Below are 22,076 nucleotides of genomic sequence, written 5' to 3' on the forward strand. Positions count from 1 at the left end.
AAAATGGCCATATTACCCAAAGCAATATACAGATTTAATACAATCCCCATCAAAATCCCAATGGCATTTTTTAAAGAAATAGAACAAAAAATCATCAGATTTGTTTGGAACCACAAAAGACCCTGAATAGCCAAAGCAATCTTAAGAAAAAAGAAAAATGGTGGAGGTATCACACTCCCTGACTTTAGCTTGTACTACAGGGTTACAATAATCAAAACAGCATGGTATTGGCAGAAAACAGACACATAGACCAATGGAATAGAATTGAGAACCCAGAAATAAAACCACATAAATATGGACAATTTTTGACAAAGAAGCTAAAAACATACAATGGAGGAAAGACAGCCTCTTCAATAAATGGTGCTGCGAGAATTAGAATTGGATAGCCACGTGCAAAAGAGTGAAACTGGACTGCTATCTGTCACCATGTACCAAAATTAATTCAAAATGGATCAAAGACTTAAGCATAACACCTGACACAATAAACTGCACAGAAGAAAACATAGGTACTAAACTTATGGACCTTGGGTTCAAAGAGCATTTTATGAATTTGACTCCAAAGGCAATGGAAGTAAAAGCTGAAATAAACAAATGGGACTATATGAAACTTAAAAGCTTCTGCACAGCAAAAGAAACCATCGACAAAATAGAGGCAACCAACTGAATGGGAGAAGATTTTTGCAAACAGTGCCTCCGATAAGGGGCTAAAATGCAAAATATACAAGGAACTCATGAAACTCAACAACAAAAAAACAAACAACCCAATTGAAAAATGGGCAGAGGACCTGAAGAGACATTTATTTCTCCAAAGAGGACATACAAATGGCAAATAGACATATGAAAAAATGCTCAACATCACTAATCATCAGAGAAATGCAAATAAAAACCACAATGAGATATCACCTCACCCCAGTCAGAGTGGCTATCAACAACAAGACAAATAATAACAAGTGTTGGAGAGGCTGTGGAGAAAAAGGAACCCTCATACACTGTTGGTGGGAATGCAGACTGGTGCAGCCATTATGGAAGGCAGTGTGGAGGTTCCTCAAAAAATTATGAATAGAATTACCATATGACCCAGCAATCCCTCTCCTGGGTATCTACCCAAAAAATCTGAAAACATTTATACATAAAGACACGTGTGCTCCAATGTTCATTGCAGCTTTGTTTATGGTGGTCAAGACATGGAAACAACCCAAATGTCCTTCGATAGATGATTGGATAAAGAAGTTGTGGTATATATACACAATGGAATAGTATTCGGCGATAAGAAAAGATGATATAGGAACATTTGTGACAACATGGATGGATCTTGAGAGTATAATGCTAAGCGAAATAAGTCAGACAGAAAAAGCAGAGAACCGTATGATTTCACTGATATGTGGTATATAAACCAAAACAACAAAAGAACAAGACAAAGAAATGAGAAACAAGAACTCATAGACACAGACAATAGTTTAGTGGTTACCAGAGGGTAAGGGGGGTGGGGGGTGGGAGATGAGGGCAAGGGGGATCAAACATATGGTGATGGAAGGAGAACTGACTCTCGGTGATGAACACACAATGGGATTTATAGATGATGTAATACAGAATTGTGCACCCGAAATCTATGTAATTTCACTAACAATTGTCACACCAATAAATTAAAAAGAAAAAAGTAAACTATAAAACTTAATTCAAGTCCACAATTAGCACAAGAATATAGCACAATATTCTTTAGGACAAGCTATATACCAGGAGAGTTTTAATTAACCTTTCCTGTTGGAGAAGAGGAAACGCTCTCATGGGCTCTTTGAAGCCAGAATAAGACAAAAAACCAGTAAACCAACCAACACAATTTCCTAAACATTAGACAAATCCTGGCATTATTTTAGATGCAAATTTAAAAACTAGTCTCAATCAAATTGAACCCGATACACATTTACTTAACAAGAAATGCTAGTTCTCTGAAAAGTCTAGTTAAATTTAAGCTGACAGGGGAATTCCTAGTGGACAGCAGAGTTTGTTCCCATTTATTTAATATCACAGATGAGTAAGATAAGAGTTTACACCTAAGTGAGTAATTGGAAATTATGGAACGAAACAGTAGCAACTTTCTGCGCAAAAGTTCAAAGTTCAGACCAAAGAAATCAAAATTTTCAAACACCCAGAAGGTATTGCTAAGTGACACATTATTCAATATTTTTATATGTCTCATATTCTATGTATAATGACAGTAAAATCCTTAAATCTTGGGTAAAAAGTAATCTGTTAGGTTTTTCATACACTATCATAGTGGGAATTCCCCAGGTTGATTACAAAATATCACACAAAAAAACTGTACAAAGTCCTTTCATAATGGATACTAAATTTCAAAGTGATCTTAACCGTTTCCTTAAATTGAGGGAACAAATTACAAGCATGGAAATAAAAATATACCACACTGTTTTGGCTATAAAATGATATTTGTTTAAAATGCCCAATACTTTTGCTACTAATAGGAGCAGTAAACTGGGTTACGTAACACAAAAGGAACTAAGCTCTACCTCTTGAAAAAAATAAAACGAATCCTAGAGATATAGAGAAGCCTTCCTCATCTGTTCAAAAGCTGCATAATAGGGCACATTTCTCTGGAGATGGAAAGCCTGGGATAGGAATATAGCGAGCCAAGTGCATAGTTTAAATCACAAGAACACGCAGCTAAGGGTCTGGTAAAGCGAGAGCAAGTACTGACATACAGTGCCTGATACTAGGAAGCAGGTGTCTTCTGGGAAGGAAGAGAATGACGCTGCTGCTCTCTATTCACTAGACTCAAAGCTAATGAAACATGTGCAGGAGGAAGTGGTGACTATGCAGTGCCAGGTGGTATAGAAAGGCAATGAGGCAATGATTTTATCTGAAATAGAATCAGCACAGGGCAGAGAGACAAACTGGTGGGATGGCCTCCACAGTAGGTCAATTTCTGGCAAAGGGAGAGATGGTGTGAGGTCCGTGAGACAGCATTACGGGGGATACCACGTCACTGGAACTGTTCTTGACACAGCTGTCCAAAGGTCATTCTTATGCCCTGGTGAAGGTGGTGAGTGTATACATGTGGTAACTGTATACTGATGGCACCCAAGGGTTCCAGTCTCCTAATATTCACACTCCTGGGTAGTCTCCTCCTGCAATAGGCCAGGATCGGTTTGTGTGACCAGAAGAACATGGCGGAAGTGATGGTCTGCCACTTTTGAGATTAGGTTATAAAAGAGAGTGTGGCTGCCTTCCACCTTAGTCGCACTTTCTCTCTTGGATCCCTGGCTGTGCAGGAAACCAACTGCCAGGTCATGAGAGTCCTGTGAAGAGGTCTACAGAGTGAGGAACGAAAGCCTCCTGCCCGCAGCCATGCGAGTGAGCTTAGAAGAGGATCCTCCAGCTTAGTCAGGCGGTTAACTCGTGACTGGCTGACTCGTGACTACAACGGCATCAGGGACAGCCGGAACCGCCCAGCTAAGCTGCTCCTGGATTCCTGTCCCTTAGAAACTGAGTGAGACAAGAAATGTTTGTTATTTTAAGCTGCTAAGTTTTGGTGTAATTTTTTATGCAACAATGGCTAACTAATACAGAGCTGTAATGCTCCAGTTTTGGAGGCATGGGGTTAGAAACCATCCTCCTACTTTGAAGAACCACGAAAGCCTGGGCAGGAATCTATAGCAGCACCAACACCGGAACTGCAGTCAGAGCATCAGCCACATTAACTTGGACAAGAGCAACAGTTAAATTAACACGGCTCACATTGATTTATCCCAAGTGTCATTTTGAGAGAGAGAGAGAGAGAGAGAGAGAGAGAGAGAGCGAGAGAGAGAGAGAGAGAGAGAGGGAGAGAAACAATTACTATCACAACAATAAAAACCACCACAGGGGTAAGGGAATTCCACTATAGCAAATGAGACGCTTTCAGAATTTCTCGGTTTGCACTCTGTCAACCTTGATACTGCAGAAAATCCATGAAAACTATTTCCATATTGGAAGGAAAATAATAGTATGTTAATAACCTTAGCCTTGATGACAGCAATGACTTTGTATGAATGGTTCTGAATATGTTCTCCAAGAAAGAGAAAGTGGCCAATCCTGTATTCAAAGAAACCACTGCAGTTCTTTAATTTCTGGCATCATGCTCCATAAATGTATCTACATGGAAATTTGAAAAAGATTATCAAATTTGTCACTGCGTGGTATCTTCCAGCACAATGAATTCAATACACCTCACTTATTTTTCTAGCTGGATATACTAGAAATCACTGAGTTGGGATTAAAAAGCTAACCAACATGACTGTGAGGCTGGCAATATTCTGGAATCTTTTCAAACATTAATGGTTACAAAACTGCAAAAAATATCAAAATGGGCCACTGGACAGAGATGTCAGGACACACAGACCAGTGATCCTTCCCTCACTTCCTCTTCTGATAATGAAAGGGGTGCAGGCGGTGCCAGCAGTTCCTGGGAAGGAGCTGGGAACCAAAACCATACATGGACGGCCTATGAAGGAATAGATGAACAAACCCCCTGAGGGTGCACGGCAGGTGCCATGCATTGTGCTGGGTACTCTATTATCTCAGGACGGCCTCCTTACATCTCTGTGGGGGCGGATATTATCTCAGTTGTACATATGAAGAAATGAAGGCTCCCAAGGTCAAAGAGGTAAAGTTCCAAGTCAGATAGATTTTTTAAAAATCCAAACAGTACTGTATATTATTCTTTTGACAAATATTTATTGTGTGCCTATTCTGTGCATACCTCCATCATTGTACTTTTCTTCCTGTACTGTAATAACTCTCTAACTTCCCAGAATGATTATAACTCCTTAAATTCAGGAACCAGGGTCTAATTGCTTTTGTATATCCAGTATCTAACACAATGCTTGGCACATACCTAAATGCTCAATAATTTTATTAGTCAAAAAAAAAAAAGATTAAGTTTTATATTTTTTGTTTATTTTTTTGCTAGGTAGATAGGCTACTAGATCTCAATGAAAGACTGATAAAGAAAAGAGCATCCCCCAAAAGATTTTTTGGCATTACTTTATTTGAAACTTTTTTTAATGCTAAAAAAATTCATTGAAGTAGTTTATACTTCATTTGTCCAAGTAACTTTAATAAGAAAAAACATTCCTGCTAATGTTTTGGTAGATTGATACAAAACAAATAAGGAGAACGTGGGTGGGGAGGGAGAAAAGACATTCTATTATAGTAAGACAAAGAACGAGAAATGAAAGAGACTTGACAAAAAATCGTTAATGTGCTGTTAACTGAATTCAGAGAATAATAACTTGATGTAATATATGACTCTCTAAAGTAGCATCTGCCCAGAGTCTGAATTCAACATGCTGTAATGCATTATTTATTCACAAATTAGTGCAAAGTTGGGTCTGGTTCCTAAGATATTGTCCAGACTCCCTAGAGTCCTAAAGCTGTAAGACAGGCTAGAGGCTAATGATATTTTTAAAGAGTCTCCTTTTTCTCTATGAAAGAAAAACAATTAGATCTACTAGAGTTAGCTGATGCCAAATCAGTTAAAAGAAGGGAAAAAAAGAATAGGACAAACAAGCTTCTTTCCACTCATTAGCACAGCTGTCATCCTTTAAAGTCCCCATTCTTTATTTTAAAATGTCTGTGAATTCCAAAGACCATAATTCAGAAAGATATCTGCAGCTAAAGGTGGCTGTAAGAGAAATAAAAATATAAAGATCTACTCAGACACCCTAGACCTCACTCAGTTCAACCTTCTTTATTCTAAGTCTGATTTAGAGGCCAAATTTGATCTGCCTGTAGGCCCAGCTAGCTCTTCCAGAATTCTGGAGAAAGTTTCTCTTCTCTTATCCTGCCTTTCTCATCAGTTTCTTAATGATCTCCACAGGCCCAAGCTTGAGGGCACAGGGTCCCTTTATCGACATAACATCAGCTAGAAGATACACTAACGTAAGCCTGATAAGAAAGGTCATTTTCTTTGTCACCTTCTTCTGGCTACCATCCCAGTGTTACTCAGTACTCCCTTGCCTCTTCTCATCTATCCTACAACTAGAATAAAGAACGATAAAAATAGTATTTTATATATATAAAAAAAGAACGAATGAAAATTAACATTCTTTAGATATAGTGACTATCAGAGTTAGAGCTGACTCAAATATTGCCCTCTGGGAAAATTTCCCTGAACAGTCTCTTGCCCTCTACTTCACAGACTGATTTACATGTTCCCTTAATACTATCTTTGCACCAGATGAATACCTCTAGTAATGTACTTACAACACTGTACAAGAATTTCTGGTTCATTCATCTCACTTTCACAAGCTTCTTGGAAGCGGGGACAATGTTTTATTCATCTTTGTATCTTGAGCATTTAGCATAACTCCTGGAAAGCTAGTATGAGTTAATAGTTAAGAGCAGAATCTAGAGCCCGCCTGCCTAGAATCAAATCTCAGCTCTTCCTTTATTATGTGTCAGACCATGGGCAAGTTACTCAACCTCTTTGTGCCTCAGTTTCCTCATTTGTTAAATGTGGATAATTATAATACCAATCTTTAGTATTGTGAAGAGTAAATGAAGTAATGTACATAAAGCACTTAGAATAGTGCCTGGCTCATGGTAAACTCTCAATAAATGTTGGCTATTATTTTTATTACTGTGTTTCCCCGAAAATAAGACCTAGCCGGACCATCAGCTCTAATGCATGTTTTGGAGCAAAAATTAATATAAGACCCAGTATTATATTACATTATATTACATTAGACCAGGTCTTATATTACATTAAAATAAGACCAGGTCTTATATTAATTTTTGCTTCAAAAGACGCATTAGAGCTGATGGTCTGGCTAGGTCTTATTTTCAAGGAAACATGGTATATAATATGTATTCAAACATTTGTAAAAACACTGATACTACTAGAGGTCGACACCCAGACTACTGCAGCTAGCAGAGTATGTACCGATTAAACACTAAACTATAATCTGCAATCATCTTCTTTCATAATACTTTTCATTTTACTGTATTGCATTCAACTATAAGTTGAATAGTCTGTTGTGTGCTCAACTAAAATTATCGCTGCATTCTGAGTTCTAAATAATTGATCTATGAACTTTTGATACATTGATACACAGCTCATTCATAAGTTAAGAAGCATCTGTATTCGACTTAAGAATGGTTGATAAGACTATTTGAATGATAGACTGAGAAAAAAATTCCACTGGAGAAAGATAAAATCTTCATGGTTTATTCATGAGCTCCTTTTTCTTGTGGCCAGTTTAAAATTAACTTAGAACGTAAAGTTAGATATTTGATGATAGGAAAATCCTGGAGATGGCCAAATATTTCAAAGGTATCACTAACATATCATTGACTTTGGAATTGCAGTGCTATCTGCAAATCAAAGAAAAATATCAATGTCTAACAGTTTTCTGCTCTTTAATGATCAATCTGGAAGGTCAGATTCAGAAGTGCCAATTGATGCCTTTTAAAAAACCATGTTTAGATCAATATTTTAAGCAACAAAGATTACTCTGAGAACTTTTTCCTTCATTCTTCCAAAGATATGAAACAAAAAAGCACGGTTTTGTATTGTATACTTTTTACAGAATAATTATCAAGGTTGCATTTGCAACATCAAAGGAGCTTTATATCACCATGGACATTCTACTGTATATGGTATTTTGTCTGATTCTACAGCCAGAGAACCTCTAAGCCACAAATAATAGCAAATTTGAGCTAGAGGGTGTAAAGGAATTTGCAAGAAATTAAAGCAGACTTTGTCTTTGGATTTTACACATCTCCCTGTTAAGCTAACTCACCCTGGGAGCTATTAAAACTGATCTCAATCAGGGTAAAATATTGGACATACCTCATGATGAGTGGTACAGAGAGAAAATATAATTAGCTGTAAAAACTACTGACATCAAGTCATGGGTGACTGACTTACAAGAATTGTTGAAGAAAATTAAATTTTTATTGTATTATTTTTATGTATTTCTATTTTTAAAAGTAATGATTATTTCCTAAAACATCTCTTGGTGTCCCAGGCAAAGAAAGACTACTAGATTGGATGAGTCATTTTACTGATCCAATTTATTAATTTTTATAGGATAAACCAATATATGGATTTAAGAAATAAATAAAGGGATCAAAATAAAGAACTTGAAAAAAGCGAGAAAAAATATTTTATATGGTGAAAGTAATAGATTCCTTTTACTTTTCTTTTTTTTACATTTGGGAAATAATGCTTGCTATGGCCTTTCCTTGTCAGAGTTTGGCAAAGATAAAACAGTTCATGTTGACTAAACACTATAAATTTTTTAGAAAAAAATGAACTCATAAAAGAATTGTATTATTGTAACCAAAGATTGATTGAAATTAACAGTTTTTCTATAGTGAGGATTGTTACCTTAAAAGGTTTTCTTTTAACCTTTAAATACATACTTGGTTCCTTAAAATTATAAATACCTAAAAGAGAGGAATATTCTTTAATAATGCTTTTAATGATTTTTGAAAAATTCAAGCTGAAAACATCTCACAATGGAATAAGAAACTATCGATTTATCACTATCAACATTCTGCTCTGTAGAGGCAAAAGTGGAAGAATAAAGTGTAAGGAAATTCCATTGAACATATTTAATTTTGTTTCTGAGATTTAATTAAATCAAAAGTCAGTCAACTTTCACCTCTGAGTAAATAATGAGTCGGTTTCCCAGAAAACAAAACAAACAAAACAAACAAACAAACCCAAAGTGGCTATTAAAATAAAAAGAAATCTGTTTTGCCAAGAGTGTTCAAGTTCTATAAAGTTGAAAGCCTTTTTGTCTTCTGGTTTTCTTTCCCACAATCTTTTGGCCAGGAAAAGAGCTGAGGTGGTTTCTTAATATGGCCCTCTGTAAGGAAGGGATTTCATTCTACTTTAGCACTTTAAAGAGATGAGTACAAAGATGTCAGCTTAATGATGTAAAGGGTAGGTGATTCTGGAATTTCCACAGGCACTTTTAATCATGTAGTTCTAGTTTTAATTTTTTTAAAAAATCCTTAACATTTAACTTAAATTAACCCTCTTTTTTCTTTGCTCTACTTTTAGTGACAGAGAGAATAATTAGCATAGTTCTTTATGTTTCCCTTTCACCTTTCTTCCTGATTGAACAAATCTAATTAACTTCAATATTTTTTTTCTTGAAGACAGGCAGCATAAGACAGTCACTGTGATTCTTTGAACTATATCTAATTTGCCTTCAGATAATTAATAGTCATGCCTTTTAAAATGTGATAATCTGATTGATTGTGCAATAAACATATGAACCCCAAAACTTGTAAAAAAGATCATGCTACAGACTGGAATTCTGTTAGATGATACTATTTCAGTTTCCTTGTTGTATATTCTAGAGTTGGCTTCTTCCTTCTTGTATAAATTATTTTTTGCTTTTCTTTGACATGATGACATTTTTATGACATTTCCCCCTCCCCCAAAGTTAAAATTAATCATAATCTTTCAAAGAGTTCTCTATTACCTTTCATTTTTGACTGACATCTTATTTGTGGTAGTCTTCAAGAAATCAATGAACATATTAACTGGAATTAGACTTGGCACCTGTCTCCAAGGAACTCGACTTAATAGTTCTTGGTAGCCTTAAATGGAATTTTTAATAACTTTAAGAGGTATTTTTAAAAAAACAACAACTGTGTATTTTTAAGTCATTCCTTCAAACCCATGTTTCTGAGTTCCCAAATAGAGAAATAAGGGTAAAATAAAACAAATCTGACCAGAATCAAGAGCATTAAAACATTAAAAAAAAAAAAAACTAACAAGCTAATGATTTTTATGAAAAGAAAGTAAATGGCTGGTTTAGGTAGTATCTCATAAACACAAAAGAACAGTATATTTCACATCATAGATTATATAAATGCCTAACCACTGGGCTAATACCTGAAACTAATATAAAAAAATATTGAATGTCAACTGTAATTTTATCTCTCTCTCTCTCTCTCGTCATGGGATGTAAAGTACAGCATAGGGAACATAGTGGTATAGTAACAGCTATATACGATGTCAAATGGGTTGCAGACTTGTTGGGGTTATCACTTTATGAGGGGTATAAATATCTAATCATTATGTTGTTTTGTACACCTGAAACTGATAATAAAATTAAAATTTTTAAAAAAGAACAGTATATTTCTTCTTAGTCATAATACAACTTGAGGGGCAAAGGAACTAGGAAAAGATGGTGCTGAAGAAGGTAGACTACAGATATTCAAATTTGGTCTTTTTCTGTTTTTAAAATTCAGAACATTTAATTTTTCTTTAGCGCTCCAAATAAGTCACACACAGAAACCTCATCTCAGACTAAAAGTGATAACAATCAGATAAAGTACAGGAAATAATTCATTCTGAAGGACTGAGTTGAAATCCTGGCTCTACCATTTAATAGCTCTGTGACTTTTATCTTCCAGTTTCTGTATCTGTGACATGGGTACAACACCATTAAAACCAATAGGGTTGGCGAGAATAAAAACAAAGAAAGCATGTAATATACATAAATTACCTAGCTCATAGTAGGGCTCTCAATAAATGTTTATGGACTTTACCCTCTTTCCTGACCCCTCTGGAAATTAAATCTGACAGATAAATAGCGTTATCTTCACTCTCAAGGCTGTGGTGAGAAAAAGATAGAAATAACTATATGGAACAATAAATCTCCTTGATCTGAAATTTTAAAGTACATAAGTAAAGAAGTAAAACCAGTGAGAGAATGATAGAATTATAAAACCCATATGAAAGATACTATAAATCATTTCCATTTTCTTCTTGGCTGTGACGATGACATAATATTTCATACTTAATGAGTGGAGAAATTACCCAAACTTTGAAAAGTAAAATTAAAAGTATTTCATAAAAACAAAAATTGCTCTATTTTCCAGATGTTTTATGAGAAAGCCATTTCAAAATGAAAGTAAAGCCTTTTGGTCATTCATCTGAGAAGACCTGTTGAAGTGCATACTATATGCCAACAGCCATACTAAGTGGCAGAGGGTATATAAGACAAGGGGAAAGAATGCTTATTAAAGACATAGTACATGCCAGGTAGTGTTAGGCACACACCGCTGTATTAGTGTGCTAGGGCTGCCATAACAAAATACCACCAAATGGGGGACTTGAACAATAGAAACTTATTTTCTCTCTGTTCTGGAGGCTAGAAGTCCAAGATCAAGGTGCCGGCAGGGCTGGTTTTCTCTGAGGTCTCTCTCCTCGGCTTGCAGTTGGCTGCCCTCTTGCTGTCTCCTCACATGGCTGCCCCTCTGTGCATGCACACCCTGGTACCTCGTTGTGGGTCGTAATTTCCTCTTCTCATAAGGACACCAGTAATATTGGATTAGGGCCCACCCTAAGGCCTCATTCTAATTTACCCATCTTTTTAAAGGCCCTATGTCCAAGTATAGTCACATTCTGAGGTATTGGGGGTTAAGGCTTCAACATTAAGAATTCTAGGGGAACACAATTCAGCCCATAAGAAACATCATCTCACTTAAACACCGGCCTGCTTTACCAAGGAGGAGTTAGGCTCTGAGAGAATAAATAACTCATCAAATGTCACATAGCCATTAAGTGGGAGAAACAAAATTTTACCCAAGATTTCATTATGAGAGCACCAAAGCCTATACTCTTCCCGCTATTCACACCTTCTCAAATAATTATAAATCCAGTTGGGAAAGATAACATACTGATTCGTAAAACTTTATATATGGGTGTTATTCACTGGACTTGTGCTATTATATGGAAAGAATGAATTTGGGATTAGTCAAAATTTATGGAATATTTACTGCATGATAGGCTAGGTTTTTTCACAAGAGTCCATTGGTTCCTTTACACGAGTAACTGCTGATTGGCAAACAGGAACTGTCTTGGTATGTCTTGGCCCAAAGCCTACCGATGACCCTAAGTCAATGTCAAATACAAGAGATCTTTCTACCATAAGTATCTTAGATATGACTGTCTATTAGATCTCTTTTCTTTTGCATTTGGGTGTAGGCTATGTGTAGGTACACACATATAAAATCCCTAATTTGCTTTATATTATTCTACTTCATTGGCAATGTACACATGTTAGTGGGTGGGCTTTCAGCACATTAGCATCTCAGGATGAAAGACAAAGTCCCATGCTCAGTCTCTTAAGACTCCCACTTGTGTGTCCAGGAATGGGTATTAGGCCGAACGGTGGAGCTGACACCTGCTCCACATCCTGGATGGCCCTGTATTGTTGCTTCAAGTTTGTTAAAAGTACCGTTCTAGCTTGTGCTTTATTCTCTAACTATATTTTCTGGATCTATACTGTGTTAATTTGCAGTTATATGATTAATAAGTCAAATAATTTACATTCCCAGGTTATGTTATAATGTGTCCCAAGAAGACACTCCAGGTACGTGTACTAGGGGCCAAGGCACATGTGCAGAATCCTGGTACATACCGACGCTTACACAAAAATTGCTGGGCTCCTGAAAGCAGAAAATAAAACTGCCATGTGAAAGATGTCCTCCCTCTACAAGCAGGAAAGAAACAAAGAGAGGCAATTGTGGAAAAGTAACTAAAATAAATGGGGAGACTATAGGGAGATAAGAATTGTTTTAACAAGGTCTGTTCATACACATTTCTCTTGACTTTGACCCCCCTTCTCTGGTGATAACGCAAACTTCATAAAGGGAAGTTGCCCCTCAACCTTGTAATATAAATTCTCAGGTCTAGCCACTTCTTTGGGTTTTCCATTTTCCTATGGGGATTCTCATGTACATGTAAAAATCGGTATTATTTACATATATATCACTTATTATAGGAGTTAAAAGAGCCTCCTCAAAGAGGCTGAATTGTATAGATCCATTTATTTTTTTTGAATATCAGTTATACCATTTCCAGAAAACAAGTACAAAAGTACATTTCAAAATCTGATCTGATTTTTAGTATTATTCATATTTCTGATTCTCTTATATAGAGCATGAACAATTAAGAATGTTGTTTCTTTTTTAATTATAGTTGACATACAACAGTGTTCTTATTAATAATGGGAATTCAGTTGTGATTTTTCAAACTGTCTCAAATGAGTTAAGTGGAATCCCCTCATTTCTACCTCCTGGTGCCTTCTACACAATAAACACAAACCTGGGGATACATGCTCAGGCTGAGAACTGCTCTGACCCCCTGCATTTCATTTTCCTCAAGCTGGGTACTCAAAGACAACCAAGATTTTCAATTCAGACATTTTTGCTTTCAGGTCCAGAATTACCTTACTTCAAGACATTTTTCACAGAACATATTATTTCCTACCTGGTATCAGACTGTAGAGCACTGATAAGGTTTCAAAGCAATCAGCTGTGACAGGTGGAGATAGACTGAAAGAATTTCGACAATGCACGCCTCCCACCCCAGTGGCTCTATGTGCACATGTGATGGACAGCGGGTGCCCTGATCCCCTGAAGTCCAAGGAATACCTACCTCTAGCTTCAGAACGTCATGCTGAAGTTTACGCTGAAATTCAAGGAAGTTTTTGATTGTCAGCTTCCCCTTGAGATCGGCGCCAAAGAAGTAGGTTGTGAGGGCTGAACACAAGCCAGACTTGAGGGTGTTACCAGTAGTAGGACGGTCTCTGTGACGCATACCCATACTTGTTTGGGAGCGAATGATGCTCTGAACCTAAGACAGAAGCAGACCCGCATCCAGAAAAACATTACAAAAGTGGAAAGACTAGAGAAAAGTTAGAACAATAACTATTGACTGTTTATGATTTGCCTACACTGCACTACAATTCTTTCTTTTAGTGCTCACAGCAATCCTAGGAGATAAGTCCTATGATGACACTCATTTTACAGATGAGGAATGTGAGGCACAGCGAGTTAAACAACTTGTTCAAGGTCAAGTAGCTATCAAGTAGCAGAACCAGGACGCTAACACAGATACCTGACACCTTTAAAATTGGGATACTCTTCAACATCTTTCTCCAGAAAAGAGTATGCATTGGTTTAGAGGCTCAGAATCTCTCTCCCAAAACTGAAATATCATCAACTTCACAGTAATACCTTCCATATCACAGGAGACTTTATAAAAATTTCACACATCCCACTGCTGCCTCTCTAGCTGTGAAGAGAGGAGACATAGATATAGGCAAATACTTAACGGCTAAGAGAGAGAAGATATTTATTAGAACGATACACGAAATACAAAGGCGGCATGAAATAATTCTCCAGGAAAACTTGGGGATTTACTTCAATCTTTGAGAAGTTTATAATGAGCTTTCTGAGAAATGATAACTTGTGGGATAGCAACTATATAGAGAACTTTTTGAGGCAAGACTGTCATTGTTACAACTTTGTCTTCACTAGTTCCTGCAGTCTTTCCTACCTTTTTACAAGCTAAAAAACAAACACACAAACAAATCCAAAACCAGCTGTTCAGAATAATTAAAACTGGTATATGTTAAGAATAAATAATAAAAGTACCTTATATAAGCAAACAATACATATAGCCTTGTGGATGATGCTTAAATTGGCAAATTAGAAAAGTGAAATACTTAGAAACTTAAGATTTACAACAACAAATTTACCTTAGTTAAATGTCATTTATTTATTTATTATCTATAACCATAAAAAAGATTTATTTAAGACAATTTAAAAGGCTCTGACTTGATAAAGGTGGAACAATATAATGGAAAGACACTAGATGGGGAGTCAGGAAACATGGGGTCTGATTGTGCTGCTCTGTGAAAGCAGGATTTATGCAAGTCATTTAATCTCTTGGAGCCTTACTTTTCTCATTTGAAAAGTTCCTGGAATACATTATTTTTAAGTCTCCTTCTAAATCTAGGTTAGTATCATAAATGCTTTTGATTATGATTTTTCCTGGGCTTATGTTTTATCGTGTAAGTAAGATTGGTTGACATTTGTTTCTCATGCACATGGAGACTTGAAAGCCAGGTAGGTATACAACCAACAACCCAATTAAAAAATGGGCAGAGGACATACAGATGGCCAATAGACATCTGAAAAGATGCTCAACATCACTGATCATCAGAGAAATGCAAATAAAAACCACAATGAGATACCACCTCACTTCTGTCAGAATGTCATCAATAAATCAACACACAACAAGTGTTTGTGAGGAGGTGGAGAAAAGGGAACCTCCTTGCACTATTGGTGGGACAGCAAATTGGTGCAGCCACTATGGAAAACGGTTTGAATGTTTCTCAAAAAAATTAAAAATAGAACTACCTCATGACCCAGCAATTCTACTCCTGGGTGTTTATCCAAAGAAATCCAAAACACTAATTTGAAAAAAATATATGCACCCTTATGTTTATTGCAGCACTACTCACAATAGCCAAGATATGGGAACAAGCAAGATGCCCATCAATAGGCGATTGGATAAAGAAATTATGGTACATTTATACAATGGAGCATTACTCTGCCATAAAAAAGAACGAAAGCTTATCATTTACAACAAAATGGATGGATGTAGAGAATATTATGCTAAATGAAATAAGTCAGATTGAGAAAGACAAATACCATATGATCTCATTTATATGTGGAATCTAAAGAACAGAATAAATGAGAAAAAACTGATGTTTGCTAGATGGGGGAGGAGATTGGGGGACAGGAGAGAAGGTGAAGTGATTAGAAAGTACAAATTGGTAGTCATAAAATAGGCACAGGGATGTGAAATACAGTATGGGGAATATAATCAATAATGTTGTACAGATTATATAGGTGCCAGATGGGTACGGGACTCATCAGAGGGATCACTTCATAGATTGTATAGATGCCTCACTACTGTGCTGTACACCTGTGCTGAAGCTGATGTAGAATAATATTGAATGTCAAGTGTAATTAAATATATATATATATATATATATATATATATATATATATATATATATATATTTATATATGTATATGGTCCCGGGATGTGAAGTATAGCATAGGGAATATAGTCAATGGTATAATAATAGCTATATACGATGTCAGAGAAGTAGTAGACTGGGAGGGGCTTATCACTTTGTGAGGGGTGTAAATGTCTAATCATTATGTTGTTTTGTACATTTGGGAGGAGGAGGAGGAGGAGGGGGAGGAGGGGGAGGAGGGGGGAGGAGGAGGAGGAGGAGGAGGAGGAGGAGGAGGAAGAAGAGGAAGAAGAAGAAGAAGAAGAAGAAGAAGAAGAAGAAGAAGAAGAAGAAGAAGAAGAAGAAGAAGAAGAAGAAGAAGAAGAAGAAGAAGAAGAAGAAGAAGAAGAAGAAGGGGAAGAAGAAAGTCAGGTATATAATGGATTTTTAAATTATTTAAGTTGAAGGTTTTTAGACTTTAAGTTGAAATACAGGATAATCAGAAAAATGCTTCTTCTATTTGAAGGCAATACACAATTCATTTTATCTAAGTGGGAGAATTGAAGAATTTTCCAATAGCAGTGAACCACTATTGAGGATTAGTGTCAGGACCTGCCATGATTTCAATTTTGCCCATCACTATAAATATTACAGCTTAAATCCTTCCTGTTGTGGTAACTGTATTATGTTAGCTTCAAAAGTGTAATGCTGAGAGTGTGTGTATAAATGACTGGGAAATAAGTGTTTTTAAGGAAAATTAACTAATGCTATAGCATATTCATTAATGATTAATAATAGCACAGTCCAGATATAATTTACTTACATCTAAACTATTATTAACTATGTGTTCTTTCATTAAAAAATTTTTTAAAAAAGTAGATATCACTAGGTTATGTGTGAGAGAAAGAGGCAGTGAGAGGGAGGGAGGGAAAGAGGGGAAGAGAGAGGGGGAGAGGGGGAGGGGGCAGAGAGCGAGAAAGAGCGAGAGAGCGAGAGAGTGAGAGAGAGAGAGAGATAAAGGTAGTCTTCTTAGAATTTCTCAGTTGGGAAATATTGTCTTAAAATATTTTTATTTAGATAACTTGCTAAGGGTATAAATGATAATCAATCAAAACATATCAATGATTGCTTATTATATGTTACATGTTGTGGAGAAAATCAAAAAAAATATAAAACATGATCTCTGAAATAAAATCTCATTCCTTTTCTTCTGTTTCACAACTGATCACTTCTCATACTTTCATACTAAAAAATTTGTGTCATGGATTGAGTGAATGTAGCCCAAACAGTTAATATTTTTTGCTAGGTTAGTTCTATGTTTAATGATTTACTACATAAAACTAGTTCCAGTTTTATGATTTACTGAAAAATGGGTTAAAATAAAAAAGATTTGTGTGATAGAGAGGTCAGAGAAAACTTACTATTTACAATTGATAAATCCCTTTTAGTAATTTGTGTTTCAGCATGATCCAAGTAATTTTAGAAAAAGATGAATAAAATAATAATATTCGCTATTAGTTTGCTCACACAACATGAATTTTGAAGATACATGATGATGAAATGTAAAACATCGTCATACTGGTTCTGCTTAACTTTTAAGCTTGACAAATACACTGTGAAGGAAATTACCTGGGTAATCAGAGCGAAGTACGAATGTTTGAAAGCCGAGTGTACTTTCAACTTAATAAATTATTACATTTCCCAAGAAAGTAAAATGTAGAAAAATGGAATAGAGAAACTTCTGAGAGTTGTTCACTCATGAGCTGCCTTATAACTACTTTTTGATTATCTTCTAAAGAGTTTTTACATAAAGCTCCCTGTGATCAATATTATAAGTTGTACAGGTAAACAAGGCCAGTTATCAAGGGATCGCGAGATGAAATTAACATTCCCTTCTCTGACAAGTGAACAGAATGGTGACATGACTGCCCCGAATCATTCAGCATGTCAGCAGCGATGCCAAAAATAAGACATATGTGACCTAAACTAAAATCTAGTTTCATCTTTATAACAGGAGTAGGGAAGTTACAGCAGTTTTGCTCCTGAGGGGTACCCTAAGTAATTTCTGAGTCTATTTCAACACCACAGTTTTTCTTTTTATATTTTATTTCTCTTCCTTCCTTCCTTCTCCCCCTCTCCCACTTTTGCTTCTTTCCTTCCTGATTCTTAGGCCTGTCTAAAGCCCTCTCTTAGCAGTTAATACTAAATAGTCCTTAATCTGCTTCTGGTAATGGATAAATAGCTCCTTTCAGGCCAATCCTCCCTGAGATGACAATTATGTACTAGGGACAAAATACACATAACTGAAGGCACTAGAGAGTGATCACGGGCAGATTATTGGAGGGGAGTTGAGACCCGGAAGATGGGAACAGCCCTGGGTGAGTTTCCCACTTTATACAGCTTCAGCCTGAAGGAAGTCCCCAGTCTGTATCAGAAGGACTGGTGCCCTAAGTTTTTCTGGCTTGAAAAACCAGAGGACAGAATTTGGGGCAACTGCAGCCACTGGAAAGTGAGGGGGAAATCATGGAAAGGAGAAATCCAAAGAGAGGAGCCCCAAATTCCATACATAAACTCCAGCCAAATCCAGTTGAGCTAAAAGCCTGCTGAAACACAAATATTCTTTAGATGAATGTAACCAAATTTAGAGTCTATGACAGGTCATTTATGATATCCAAACTATAATCCATAATTATTTGACATATGAAGAAACGGGAAAATTTGGCTCATTCTCAAGAGAAAAGGCAATCGTTGGAGATCAATCTCTAGAGTACCCAGATGTTAGCAATTAGCAGACAAGGATTTTAAAGTGGTTATGATAATAGCATTCAAGTACATAAAATATGGAAAAGATGGATTTCAGATGAGAAAGAAAACATGAAAAATGAAAAGTTCTAAAACTGAAAAATGCAACATCTGAAATTTAATGGATTGTTTAACAGCCGAGATGCTATGACTGAAGAGTCAGTGAACGTGAAGATAAATCACCAGAAATTATACAGTCTGAAAAGAAGAGGAAAAGACTGAAAAAAATAATAAACAGAGCTTCAGAGATTTGTGAGGCAGTGGGCTAACATTTGTGTTACTGGAGTCCTAGAAAGAGAAGTGAGAGAGAATGGGGCCAAAGAAAAAGAAATTTTAAGAAATAATGGCCATAAACTTCTCAACTTTGATAAAAACCATAGATTTATAGATACAAATAACTCATCAAATACCAAGAAGGATAAATATATAGAAAACCACACTGAAACACATCATAATCAAATTTCTAGAACTCAAAGATAAAGAGAAAATCTGGAAAGCAGAGAAAGAAAAACAGTATGTTACATAGAGGGGACCAATGATTCAAATAACCAGTGACTATTCATCAAAAGAAATCAGAAGTAGTGGAACAATAACTGAGAATTTTACATCTATATCTAGAACTCTGCATCTAGAATTTCCTTCCAAAAATAATGATGCCATAAATTAATTCATCACCAACAGATGTGCACTACAAGAAATGCTAAAGAAAGTTTTTCCAACTGAAGGGCGATGATAACAGATGGAAACTAGGATTTTAAGGAAGGAATAAAAGGCTTCAGAAATGGTAAATGTGAGTAAACAACAGATTATTTTTTCTCTTATTTTCTTAAAAAGAGCATGATTACCAAAGCACAAATGATAACGTGTTACGGGGTCTATAATATACAGCAGAAGTCCCTCCTTATCTGTGGTTTTGCTTTCCATGGTTTCAGTTATCTGCAGTCAGTCATGGGCTAGAAATGTTAAATGAAAAATTCCAGAAATAAAAAACTTGTAAGTTTTAAACTGTGGTCTGATCTGGATAGTGTGATGAAGTCTCTTGCCGGCCTGTTCCTTCCCACTTGGGATGTGAGTCATCCCTTTGTCGAGCATCTCCCCATTATACACCCCCCCAACTTAGTAGCCATCTTGGTTATCAGATTATCTGACACAGTATGGCAGTGCTTGTGTTCAAGTTACCCTTAGTTTACTTAATAGTGGCTCCAAAGCACAAGGGTAGTGATGCTGACGATTTGGAAATGCCAAAGAGAAATCACAAAGTATATGTATGTTTAGGAAACAACACTGTATATCTAGAGTTCACACTACCCAAGGTATCAGGTATCCACTGGTTTTGGAATGCTTCCCCTGTGGATAAGGGAAGACTACCATATGCAGACGTAATAATAGGACAACTATAGCAGAAAGAACGGAGAAGGGGTAAATGGAAGTATATGGTTGCAAAGTTTCTACATGTTATGTGAATTCATATAATACTAATCCTAAGTTGACTGTGTGTATTTTAGAATGTATAATGGACATAGGGTACAAATTTGAATAAATGTCTCTAGGTATTTTGAAATATTAATCTTTGTGCATTTCTTTTTTTAAAGATATACTGTACCTGATACTCTCTCACACTTCCTTTTTACCCCTTCCCTCATTTTGAATACAAAAATGTCTTCTTACGTAGATTTTCTTTTCTGTTTTGAAACCACTCCTGATAATCATAATAATTGTATTTGGGGAGGTACCATGGTCCCCCAATGACAGAAGTTTTATTTTGGAAATGTAATCTCTTCCTAGGATTCAGAAGAAACTATATATCTTTGCTGAAATCTGCTACAGTCAAAGGCATGGTACCATTTTTCTTTCTATAGAAATCCTTTCAGAACATGTCATTCATCCTTGTATTCTGGAACTGCCTGGCACAAAGGAGCTGTTTAATAAATGTTGACTGAACATATGATTGAATATCCATAACTTATCCTCTCAGCATTACAGTCTAATTTATGTTGGGAAATCACAGAAATATTGACATTAATCCTATGTTCAAATAATTCCTTACGTTCAGAGTGAAAAACAAATAAAAACCCTACCTGTAAAAAGAATAATTTTGAAAAATGACACATTAGGTACTTCAAAAATTGGATAGCATCTGAGTATACTGACCAAGGCAAAGGAACTCCAAGGCATATGAAAATGGGTCAAATATTAATGTATTTAAAGGAACTCCCCAGGGCAACTTGCCTGTTCAAACTCCTCCATGTCTACTTCGCCATCTCCATTCAAGTCAAACATCTTGAAGGCAATTTCAAAATTTCTTTGAGGAGCTGCAAGTACAAAGAAGAAAGGAAGGATAGAAGGGAAGAAGGAAGGGAGAGAGGGGAGAAAAAGAAAAATATTTAGATGGCATTGACCAAAAATAAAAAAATCAGTCCTTTAAGAAAAAGTTAAATGTTAAAATGTAACATCAAGTCACAGAATACTACCATATTTATCTAGACCAACCTTTTAGCAATACTCCTTGAAAGTAAAAGAATTTTACCATGGCCAGTAAAGATAGCACTGGTCTTATCTTCACGTTTCAACACTCTTAAATACATCAGCTTTGATTTCTCAGACACCATCCTCTTAGCTGTATAATACTAATGTTATTGCTCTGTTATTTAAATATAGTATTATTTACCTGGGCATGAAAGTCTGTCTGGGGTGAGATAATACTGCTATAGAGAAATTGAAACTCTAAAAAGATATACTACACATACTGATACTCTCTCCCACTTCCTTTCACCCCTTTCCTCATTTTGAATACAAAAATGTTGTCTCCATTCAAGCCAGTGTTTGTCTTGCTTTCTAAAAAACAAGCCAGCTTTCTACTTTGTTCTTTCTAGTCTCTCCATTTTAAGTACGATCAGGAGTTCAGTGAATGTCATTCTGCCAACAGGTTATCTATATGAGTTTACTCGTTATCACTGAAGCTCTGTGGTAAGGCAGAAAAGCATACTGCTAGCTACTCAGCACCCTGTTTCAACCATGTGAGCTGGATGGCGTGTATACTGAGTCAAGTATACTTAAATGTTAACATCAAGCTGAAGTTTAAAAAACTAGATGAAAAATGCAAAGTTTGAGAAGATGGTATATTTTCTTTCCCTTAAGTGAATGATGAAAGCACTTTAAGACTTTCTTATTCCTAGATCAATCAAAATGTAATTAATATACTTGTGCATTAGAATAAAATATAAATGTAACAGCCCCCCCTTCCCTACCATGCTAAATGTTCTGGTAAAGAAAACGAAGTAGTTTATTTCCTTCCTTTGGTGCTTCAAATTTATATGGCTATTTTCAGCTAATATAATTTTTTCTAAAAGAAATTTGAAAGATTATATGTAGACAAAAAAAGGCGGCTTAGTACATGATGCATAGTTGTAGAAAGTCTATATTCCCATC

General features: G+C 35.9%; 1 protein-coding gene across 5 annotated transcripts in view; it reads right to left on the reverse strand.

Moving 5' to 3' along the window:
• MICU1 (mitochondrial calcium uptake 1) overlaps nucleotides 1–22,076 on the reverse strand; it is a 187,018-nt gene that overhangs the window by 59,265 nt on the left and 105,677 nt on the right. For all 5 annotated transcript variants that reach the window (XM_033131106.1, XM_033131108.1, XM_033131107.1 and 2 more), the window contains 2 exons: nucleotides 20,877–20,959; nucleotides 13,469–13,666 (listed from right to left, as the gene is read on the reverse strand). In XM_033131106.1, the coding sequence (XP_032986997.1) occupies nucleotides 13,469–13,666; nucleotides 20,877–20,959 (281 nt within the window). The remainder of the gene's footprint in view (nucleotides 1–13,468; nucleotides 13,667–20,876; nucleotides 20,960–22,076) is intronic.

This window comes from Rhinolophus ferrumequinum, chromosome 16 (genome assembly GCF_004115265.2).
Source record: "Rhinolophus ferrumequinum isolate MPI-CBG mRhiFer1 chromosome 16, mRhiFer1_v1.p, whole genome shotgun sequence".
NCBI lineage: Eukaryota > Metazoa > Chordata > Mammalia > Chiroptera > Rhinolophidae > Rhinolophus > Rhinolophus ferrumequinum.